Here is an 11,382-nt window from a genome sequence, read left to right as displayed (position 1 = left end):
TCCTCATCGCAATAATGGCAAGCAGATCAGCACGATCTTGGAAAACGCGCTCTCTGTCTGTCATTGTTTGCAAAGTCTTCCAATAACGCAAGATAAGCCATTGCACTGAGACAAACATTTTTCACAGCTGTCTTTTATACACTGTAAAAAACAATGAGTGAAATTTACTTAATTTTTCTTTTGCAAGTTTTTGTATGTATAGACTATTTTTTAAGTAAATTTCAAATATGGATTTAAGTTACTCTACTTAGCTAAAATAAGTAAAATTAATAAAGAAAATAAGTAATTTGAACTTGACCAGTAAATGGTTGAGTAATTTCTATTTAGTTGAAAATTCTTTTGCAATACATTTTACACAAAAATATAACACTGAATGAAACCATGCTATTAATGTGTATGCTTTACTTAGAAACATCTGAGCAAGTAATACAATTGATATTGTGTAGACACCAAATTTACATAGTAGAAGTAATGCTATGCTTGAACACAGAGACCTCAATACTTGGTACACAACACACAATGACGGTAACATTTGATGGATCGTTTTTGAGTGTGATTGTGGCATTTTGAGTAGAAAATGAACTCCAAATGTCACAAAATGGCAAGTTACTAAACATAACCACAAAAGCAATGATAAAACAGTGTAAAAACAGCAAAAAAAAAATCAACCTCATTAATTATTCAAGGCCCAGTGCATCACCAGTATCAGAAAAGTTGAGTAGTTTTACTTAATTTTATAATGTTGATATTTACACTTTAATTTCTACAAGCTTAAATTGAGTACTACTTAAGAATTTACTTAGTTTTTTTAATTCTTGCCTGAACTAACTTTTTCATGTAAAAATTACATGTTTTTTCTGTAGTATTTACTTCACCATAAAATATATATTTTTTTACAGTGTAAGGTCTGACACCAATTACGCATTGTGTGTAAAACTAGACAAATGATAAATTGAGTGTTTTATAATTAAAGGAAACACAGGACATATGTGGATTGCTTAATGCATACTGTGACACTCTTAAATGCTTTTTATGTGTAGTGTCGCTATTCTACCACTAGATTATCTGCGTAAGCATGCTCAGAGGTGTGCTTATATTTACACACATTTCTACGTATAAGTGCAAGTTAGTGAATCACACACTTTGCGTGAAACTGTTCTTACGCACTCATTATGCACAAATCTGCCCGTACGCACCGTTGATAAATGAGGGCCCAGGTTATTAAAAATATAGAAAAGGCCCCCAAATATTCATGCCCAAAAGAAGAGTACACTTATTTTGATGCACTGCGGTTTGTTCACTTTACATACTGTATCTGGTCCATTTTAAGCATATGGAAGTGCTTCCTTATATTTATGAGGTGATGTGACCTGAACTCTTATGAAAAGCATTTGACATAAATAGAAAATATCTGAATAGTAGACCTACTTCTACCTTGTGTGTCTCTATGAAACACTGTAGTTGTTGCAGGTGCCTGTCTAACCCCTGTTGTAACCTTATTTTGTTATAATTTTAAGTTGTTGTTAAAAAGTTACAAGCATTACCGTAGACTCTCCAAACACCCGGAGTTTCTTTTCTGTGTTGTTGTGCTCAATCTTGCCGCCTCCAAGACAATTACACTCCAGTCCCAAGGCCTCCATAGCAGGATTTACTTTTTCAAATATGTGATCTTAATAAAATAAGTAATGAGAAGAATAAAGAGTGAAAATCATTTCAGCAATACTACCCATGAAAATGTTTATTTTGAGATCTCCTGAAACTGATACAAGTCTGGTAAGTCTGTCGACAGTTTTTGTATACAACTAAACAATAATAGGGCTATTACTATAACTTCTTCAAAAATTAGCATCTCAATCAAGCCACAAAAAATCAAGGCAATGTTACCTGTTAATCATTTATGCCAACGTTTTTATGTTGACAGATATAATGCCCATAAACAGAGTGACTGTTACCAGCTGATTTATAAATATTACAGAGCTGTCTGAGAAGGATAAAGTCAACTCGCTGGCTTGCAGACAGACATTCAGGCTATTGCACTTGCTAGCGTGCACACTTACTGTGGTACTCCGCGGTTTTAGTTCCCCTCACTATCACTTTATGTTCAGTTCCACCTTTAACCTTTATGTTCACTAATATGTATTTAAACTTTCCCTCTGGATCAATGTCGACATCAGGCACTTTGCTCAGAGCGTCTGCCATCTTCGCTGTGGCAGCAGCAGACAGCACGCGAACCTTATACAGTCAACATCACGCATGCTACAAACCGGAAGTAGGTAACAAAAATAACACTAAAAGAAATGTTAAAATAAAAACGGAAAATATGTAAATAAATCAATAAACATAGTAATGTATAAAGTAAACTATTTAAAGTATATGTCTTTGTAGAAAACAGTTTGTATGGAGCAGAAATTACTGAAAGGAATAAATTAATACAATATAATATTTTGGCAGATCTGATTACATGACGTTTATGTTAAACATGGAAAAAAATACTTTAGTTCGTCGTCAGTGTAATATTGTGCCCGTTATCTCGCTTTCACCACCCCTTCCTTTCTGACTTGCGGACTTTTCCTCTCAGCCGACAACAGCAAGCAAGTTTATCTGATCAAAATTATAAATGTTGTGCGTCTTGTATAGCAAATTTTTCCCATATTGTTCATCTAGAGTCAAGTCTTGACTTTTAAAGTTTTTTTTTTTTTTTTACTGCTGACTTTTAAATAAAAAAAGTTAATTCAATAAAGATCAATTAAAGTAAATCATCTCATCTCATCTCATTCATTCATTCAGCCTTCTTTTAGTTACATGAAGGTTATTTAATCTTTTATAGATTTTATTGTTAACCCTTTCCCATTTCAGACTTAAAGGGTTAGTTCACCAAAAAATAAAAATTCTGTCATTAATTACTCACCCTCATGCCGTTCCACACCCGTAAGACCTTCGTTCATCTTCGGAACACATATCAAGATATTTTTGTTGAAATCTGATGGCTCAGTGAGGCCTGCATAGCCAGCAATGACATTTCCTCTCTCAAGATCCATTAATATACTAAAAACATATTTAAATCAGTTCATGTGAGAACAGTGGTTCAATATTAATATTATAAAGCGACGAGAATATTTTTGGTGCGCCAAAAAAAAACAAAATAACGACTTATATAGTGATGGCCGATTTCAAAATACTGCTTCAGGAAGCTTCGGAGCATTATGAATCAGCGTATCGAATCATTCGGATCGTGTGTCAAACCGCCAAACTGCTGAAATCACGTGACTTTGGTGCTTCGAACCGCTGATTCAACACGCTGATTCATTACGCTCCAAAGCTTCCTGAAGCAGTGTTTTGAAATTGGCCATCACTATATAAGTCGTTTTTTTTTTTTTTTTTTTTTGCCGCACCAAAAATATTCTCGTTGCTTTATAATATTAATATTGAACCACTGTACTCACATGAACTGATTTAAATATGTTTTTAGCACATTAATGAATCTTGAGAGAGGAAACGTCATTGCTGGCTATGCAGGCCTCACTGAGCCATCAGATTTCAACAAAAATATCCTAATTTGTGTTCCGAAGATTAACGAAGGTCTTACGGGTGTGGAACGGCATGAGGGTGAGTAATAAATGACATTATTCTCATTTTTGGGTGAACTAACCCTTTAAACCATGAATCTATCATATTATAGCCAATAACCATAAAATTTTTCATTATTACATTTTAAAAACTTAAATGGTCACAATCATTGACCAGTATTTGTTGTCTGAAAATGTTTTATAATGTTTTTTTCTTATTATTATTATTTATTCAATGCCACAAGAACAAGAGGTATTACATATTCACATTATCATATTAACATTAGCTGCCAGGGAAAAAAAGACAGAAGGGGGAAAAAAGGAGAAAAAGAAAGAAAGAAAGAAAGAAAGAAAGAAAGAAAGAAAGAAATAAAAAGGAAATATTATATAAATTTCAGTGCTTTCTGAGCATTACATGTTTTTAGTGCTTTTTTGTTTTTGGTTTGTTCCAAAAGATTTACATATATAATTTAAAGTCATTTATAAAATGTGAAAAATTTGGTTTACATTGAGCCCACTTCTTCTTATGTATGTGGTATTTTCCTAATAAAATAAACACACTAATATGTAGTTCTTTACATTTCAAATTTTCAGAAAATGTTTTATAATGTTTTAATTGCTGTCCCTCGGGTTTGATGTCATTTAGCTAGGCCTATCAGATCCATTTGGGCCAAAATAAGTGTTTAGATCAAACGTTACTGTATTTGTTTACCTAGGAGACAACAGTGTCAGCGAAGATCACATTCGAGATGAAATTTGAGCGTTAATGTGTGTGAAGTAAAACAAAGAAAAAAATCAAGGTAAATAGTACGTGTTAGCAGAATATTTGTGTGCCATGTTTCCTCAGGCTGTAATTGTCAAATTAAGCGTAAAAATATTAGTAAAGAAAAACATGAAGTCGGACAAACATTTTTCAAATGCCATTTGCACTGTCATTTCCACAGTTTCAAGGGTGCATTGTTGAAGAAATCATTTTAATTAATTCATTCTACATTCTAGTTCAGTCTTGTGTGTGTTACGACTACATTGTAGTCAAATTAATCCACACATTGATCAATGAATAAAAATAATAAAAATCATCCTCAATTTGAGTGTGTTTATATTAGATTTGTTTTTAAATGGATATGTTTGTATGAACATTAATATTATAAGATATTAGATAAGATATCTGTCACATATTATTTTGACACGCAAAATAATTATTTACTTTTCAGTTCTTTGCTCTCTAGTCATTTTCCGGTGCCCTCATAGCAGCTATTTCTGTAATACGGAAGCTGGTTCAGCACTGTGAAAACACACTGAAATGAGTGCCATCCGAGAAGGGTCAAGGTCTCACAGAAATCAAGCTGCAAAAACTCAAACTTCAAAATGAGAAACCTCTGGGGAGCTTAAGTACAATAATAGCTTTTCAACAAAGCAAATTTTTAAACAGCCCAGTTAGGTTTTATTTCAACAAATTTGTCTCTCACACACTGATTACTTTCCTACTTTTGAATTGAATTAAATTGAATTGTAAATATTTTTATGAAAGTTCTGAGTAATACCTCTGTTCCTCAGAAGTTCTTCTGTTCTTATTACTTTTGTTTAATATCAATATATAGATTTAATTCATTGTCCTTAAATCGTCATATATGCTTGTCATATTTACGTGACATTCACTTCAGTAGAAGTAAAAGTTACCATTAATTATATTTCCATGGAAGAGACAGTAAAGGCGCCAAATGATTACTGACAACATGACAATTACTACTCATGCCCCTCTCGACCCATATTGTCTCTCTTTTTCCTTTATAAACAGAACTGAAGATATTCAGGAAATGTGAATATCTACACCAAAAGTGAAAGTTGGAATTATTCTTTTAAAGTTACATATTCAGTTGATTGATTTGAAATAATTGGATAGGAGATGCAAAGGAGAAATGTCAGATTACTGTACACGATAATTCATCAAAAATATAAATAAAAAAGTATCCTGCGGTGGCCGTATCAGTCCAAAAGCTCTACAAAATTTCCTGAGAGGTCACTTCCTCACACTAACACCTTGAGAATGTTAACACCCCCACCTCCCACCCTCCCCCCAAAAATGAAAGTGAACGCAGTTTCCTGCTTGATCAGTGTTAGACAGGGGTATTTCCAGAGACTAGAATTCCACTGCTTATATTTGCTGATGTCACAAGTGGATCCGGGAAGGGAAGTCCTGAACCATAGCCGAGCTCCAATATAAAGGCAGCAGCACAGTGATTCCCAGACTAGAATCTCAAATCAGAACCTTCATATTAATCAAGACCTACAGAGACGACCGTCAACAGGACCATTTCATATCTGTACATTGCTGACAATGGTAAGTAAAGCATTTAAAATATTAATTTCTATAATTTTAGTATCAATAAATATTATGTTCATCCAACTGATATAGTTCTTTAATTTTGCAGGGCGTTTGCGACCATGTACCTTTGCAATTTTTTGCCTTTCTTGTTGTTATTTCTTCAGGTAAGAAAGTAAACTATTCTAGTGTATAAACTCTACTGAGTAAATTCAATCTGTAAACAGTTCATTCAAAGTTGCAATGGCTTAATTCTGCAGTGCTAAACATATGGAGAGGCACTGAAGGCTGGTCATACCATTACTCCAACACCACAATGAACTGGGAAGGTGCCAGACACTGGTGCAGGCAGCAGTACACTGACATGGTGGCCATCCAGAACAAAGGGGAGATTTCTCACCTCAACAAAATCCTTCCAAAAGTCAGTGGATATTACTGGATTGGCATTCGTAAAATTGAGGGCAGGTGGACCTGGGTGGGAACTAACAAGACACTTACCAAGGAAGCTGAGAACTGGGCAGATAAGGAACCCAATAATGGAAGGAATAATGAAGACTGTGTGGAAATATATATTAAAAGAGATATAGATGAAGGCAAATGGAATGATGAATCCTGCTTTAAGTCGAAGACTGCACTGTGCTACACGGGTAGGTAGACTTAAAGCATTTATAAGGTGTTGTAAGATCTTCTAACCAATGCATTTTCAATTTAAATTAAAAAAGAAGAGGCATTCTGCTGTGTTCGTTGTATAAATGCAACCATCAATGAATATTTGTGCACTTTTTCACCCTCAGCGTCCTGCAAGGATGACTCTTGTGTTAGTGGTCATGGAGAATGTGTAGAAACCATAAACAACCATACATGCTCATGCTTTAAAGGTTTCTATGGAGAACGATGTGAACATGGTGGGTAGTAATTCTCTAGATACCGCTGACTTTATCTGTGTTGACATTAAAAAGTGAAATGTAACTATGTTACCTTTTTTCTGCTTTTCAGTTGTAAAATGCAAACCAAATGAAGCCACACCAGCAGATCATGCTCGTGTCCAGTGCTCTCATCCCAATGGAAATTTCTCATATGACTCTCAGTGTGAATACTCCTGTGAGGAGGGTTATCAACTAAACGGCTCCAGTACAACAAGATGCACTTCTACAACGGAGTGGTCAAGTAAACCACCAACCTGTGAACGTGAGTTGAATTTACACTTGGAAACATTTACATATTCTGTTCAAAACTGCTAAAATTAATTTTCTTTGAAATGTCTGTGAATCTTTTTGCAGTTGTTCAGTGTCCAGGGCTGGTCAAACCACAGAAAGGTGCAATGCGGTGTAATCATCCGATGGGTCGATTCAGCTACGCATCCACCTGTGAGTTTGAATGTGAAGAAGGATACAAGCTGCGAGACTCCAGCTCCTCTACACTGTTCTGTGGAGCAGCGGGACACTGGAATGATTCACAACCCACTTGTGAAAGTAAGAATGGTCATGTTTTTACATAATGTTTAGTTGCAGGTCGGCTCTTAGTTCTTTGAAACTAGGCACATGAGTTTAATCATGGTCCTGTTTTTTGTTTTTCAGTTTTAAAATGCAAACCGGAGGACGTCACCCCACCAGATCATGCTAGCGTCCAGTGCTCTGATCCTACTGATTTCTCGTATGACTCTCAGTGTGAATACTCCTGTGAGGAGGGTTATCAACTAAACGGCACCAGTACAACAAGATGCACTTCTACAACGGAGTGGTCAAGCAAACCACCAACCTGTGAACGTGAGTTGAATTTACACTTGGGAATATTTACATATTCTGTTTAAAACTGCTAAAATTAATTTTCTTTGAAATGTCTGTGAATCTTTTTGCAGTTGTTCAGTGTCCAGGGCTGGTCAAACCACAGGATGGTGTAATGCGGTGTAATCATCTGATGGGTCGATTCAGCTACAGATCCACCTGTGAGTTTGAATGTGAAGAAGGATACAAGCTGCGAGACTCCAGCTCCTCTATACTGTTCTGTGGAGCAGCGGGACGCTGGAATGATTCACAACCCACTTGTGAAAGTAAGAATGGTCATGTTTTTACATAATGTTTAGTTGCAGGTCGGCTCTTAGTTCTTTGAAACTAGGCACATGAGTTTAATCATGGTCCTGTTTTTTGTTTTTCAGTTTTAAAATGCAAACCGGAGGACGTCACCCCACCAGATCATGCTAGCGTCCAGTGCTCTGATCCTACTGATTTATCATATGGCTCTCAGTGTGAATACTCCTGTGAGGAGGGTTATCAACTAAACGGCACCAGTACAACAAGATGCACTTCTACAACGGAGTGGTCAAGCAAACCACCAACCTGTGAACGTGAGTTGAATTTACACTTGGGAATATTTACATATTCTGTTTAAAACTGCTCAAATTAATTTTCTTTGAAATGTCTCTGATTCTTTTTGCAGTGTTTCAATGTCCAGAGCTTATCAAACCACAGGATGGTGTAATGCGGTGTAATCATCTGATGGGTCAATTCAGCTACAGATCCACCTGTGAGTTTGAATGTAAAGAAGGATACAAGCTGCGCGACTCCAGCTCCTCTACACTGTTCTGTGGAGCAGCGGGACACTGGAATGATTCACAACCCACTTGTGAAAGTAAGAATGGTCATGTTTTTACACAATGTTTAGTTGCAGGAGTTTTCTTAGTTCTTTGAAGCTAGGCACATGAGTTTAATCATGGTCCTGTTTTTTGTTTTTCAGTTGTAAAATGCAAACCGGAGGACGTCACCCCACCAGATCATGCTAGCGTCCAGTGCTCTGATCCTACTGATTTCTCATATGGCTCTCAGTGTGAATACTCCTGTGAGGAGGGTTATCAACTAAACGGCTCCAGTACAACAAGATGCACTTCTACAATGGAGTGGTCAAGCAAACCACCAACCTGTGAACGTGAGTTGAATTTACACTTGGGAATATTTACATATTCTGTTCAAAACTGCTAAAATTAATTTTCTTTGAAATGTCTGTGAATCTTTTTGCAGTTGTTCAGTGTCCAGGGCTGGTCAAACCACAGAAAGGTGCAATGCGGTGTAATCATCCGATGGGTCGATTCAGCTACGCATCCACCTGTGAGTTTGAATGTGAAGAAGGATACAAGCTGCGAGACTCCAGCTCCTCTATACTGTTCTGTGGAGCAGCGGGACGCTGGAATGATTCACAACCCACTTGTGAAAGTAAGAATGGTCATGTTTTTACACAATGTTTAGTTGCAGGTCGGCTCTTAGTTCTTTGAAACTAGGCACATGAGTTTAATCATGGTCCTGTTTTTTGTTTTTCAGTTTTAAAATGCAAACCGGAGGACGTCACCCCACCAGATCATGCTAGCGTCCAGTGCTCTGATCCTACTGATTTCTCGTATGACTCTCAGTGTGAATACTCCTGTGAGGAGGGTTATCAACTAAACGGTTCCAGTACAACAAGATGCACTTCTACAACGGAGTGGTCAAGCAAACCACCAACCTGTGAACGTGAGTTGAACCCATTTGTGAAAGTAAGAAGGGACAGGATCTGTTGTTTTAGTATTCTTATAGCTTTTATTTTTATATTTTTAGTTTTAATTTGTCATTTTGTTATGTCAACTTTTGTCATTTTTATTTTTTTAAATATTACTGTTTAGTTTTAATTCCATTGTTCTATACAATTTTAATTTATTACATAATTTTTTATCTTACTTCTCAGTTCTTCACTGCCCAGCCCTTGACAGTCCTGTCAATGGAGAGCTGAGCTGTACTTCAAGCTTTAGTTATGGGAGCAAATGCAGCTTTAGTTGTGAAGAAGGATTCCTCCTCCAGGGGGCTTCAGAGATCAGCTGTACAAAAATGGCAAAGTGGAGTCAGGAACCACCTCATTGTGAAGGTAATAAACTCTTGTCTCTTTTATGGATTTACAGGTTGATTTAATGTATTGTATTTTAAAACTAGTCTTTAAGTCTAAGTGAATTTCATCATACAAAACACTTTCTTTTTTTTTTTTAACTCTGTAGCAGTGGTCTGCCCACAACTTCTTGAGCCAAACAACGGGTATATGAACTGCTCATCTGAAGAACCCACCTTCGGCACCGTCTGCACCTTCAGCTGTCTTGATGGCCACCAACTTATAAGAGATGAGATAATGACATGCAACCTCAATGGGAGCTGGTCAGGGGAAGTGGCAGTGTGTCAAGGTAAACAGCTAACAATGATTGTTGTGGAATGCAGATTTGTAATTTCAGTGATGAAGTGAGAAAGACATTCTAAAGCTTTCCTTTTATCTGTATTTTCAGCGCATCCTGATCCTTCTGCATCACTTATCAAAGTGACAGAAGTGACTCTTGGGGTTGCAGGTATTATCAGCAGCTCCGGTCTGTTCTTAGTCTACTGGATACAGAAGAGACTGAGGAGTAAAGGTGAGTCTTTTTTTTTAATTGCTACATTTGATCCAGTATTTCATATGTAGTTAACTAGAATTTGTTCTTCCATATAATTCTTTATTAATATACCCAAAATGAGCTAAAATGCTAATTTATATGTATTTTTGTTTTCAGCTAAAAAGTTTGAACTGAACAGGTGAGATATGACTTATTTAGCAATTATATCCTTCTTTTCTTACATTATTACTGTTGTTATTTATCAATTTATTGCACTTGGTTTATCTATAAAGGACTATATCCTGTTTAACTCTTTTGTCTATTTTAATTTTTAGTACCTCAGATATTGAAGATCCACCACAGGTTTATAAGAACAGTGTTGACAGTCTCATATAGAGCAGAAGAGCACCAAACTACACATGGTGAGCATATTTATATATGGCTTATGATAGTGATGTAGTTTATTCCAGTGAACAATTCATTGAAAAACTAATTCAACCTTCCTTTTTACAGGAATTTATCGCTACTGCATTGCTGGACATAATAATGTCATTACATTTCCAAATGATTTGACACTTAAATGTGATAAAATATTCTTCATTCTCAGTCTGATGGGCATTACCATTTCATCAGGCAACAGTCCTAATTGAATGTGACGTCTACTTCCCAATGGAAGCTTTTATTATTTACTTGACTGAACATATTGTTCTGTACGGTTTAAATATTCTCTTTTTATGTTATTAATATACACTATTTTTTTGTACTATTTATTGTATTGGTCTAATTAAAACTTTTGTAAATGTAAACCAATAAAGTTTGACTTTCATGATGTCATGACTTGGGTGTTTTAATGCCTATTCCTCTTTCAGGTGGGTGCCTTCAAAAAAGCATACATTTATAATTTTTCTACATCAAAGAATAAATAAACATCCAATCATGTCCATTTAGAATAATTAGCAGTATATTTGAATCTTAAATGGATAGTTCACCCCTAAACTGAAAATTAAGTCATCATTTACTCACCCTAGTGTTGTTCTAATGCTGTATGCCCTTCTTTCTTTTAAGCACCACAAAAGGAGAATTTTTTCAAAAATTTCCTGCTCACAGCAGTCCAT

General features: G+C 35.9%; 1 protein-coding gene across 10 annotated transcripts; it reads left to right on the top strand.

The window, feature by feature from the left end:
- The first annotated feature begins 5,711 nt into the window (after positions 1-5,711).
- On the top strand, positions 5,712-11,096 carry LOC127502755 (E-selectin-like). Of its 10 annotated transcripts, none has more exons than XM_051876048.1 (19): positions 5,713-5,907; positions 5,999-6,056; positions 6,150-6,536; positions 6,684-6,794; positions 6,886-7,077; positions 7,170-7,361; positions 7,467-7,655; positions 7,748-7,939; positions 8,045-8,233; positions 8,326-8,517; positions 8,623-8,811; positions 8,904-9,095; positions 9,201-9,389; positions 9,601-9,777; positions 9,908-10,084; positions 10,184-10,306; positions 10,445-10,466; positions 10,603-10,689; positions 10,781-11,096. In XM_051876048.1, exons 1-18 carry the CDS (start codon positions 5,905-5,907, stop codon positions 10,661-10,663), a joined length of 2,835 nt encoding a protein of 944 aa, XP_051732008.1. In that variant the 5' UTR covers positions 5,713-5,904; the 3' UTR covers positions 10,664-10,689; positions 10,781-11,096. The 10 variants fall into 10 exon arrangements, with proteins under 10 accessions (XP_051732017.1, XP_051732008.1, XP_051732007.1 ...); XM_051876047.1 differs by having other exon boundaries at positions 9,905-10,084; XM_051876057.1 differs by lacking the exons at positions 8,904-9,095; positions 9,201-9,389 and having other exon boundaries at positions 5,712-5,907.
- The last annotated feature ends 286 nt before the right edge of the window (positions 11,097-11,382 follow it).

This window comes from Ctenopharyngodon idella, chromosome 20, assembly GCF_019924925.1.
Source record: "Ctenopharyngodon idella isolate HZGC_01 chromosome 20, HZGC01, whole genome shotgun sequence".
Classification (NCBI taxonomy): domain Eukaryota; kingdom Metazoa; phylum Chordata; class Actinopteri; order Cypriniformes; family Xenocyprididae; genus Ctenopharyngodon; species Ctenopharyngodon idella.
The sequence above is the reverse complement of the archived record's forward strand: the minus strand, read 5'-3'. Positions and strand labels throughout refer to the sequence as shown.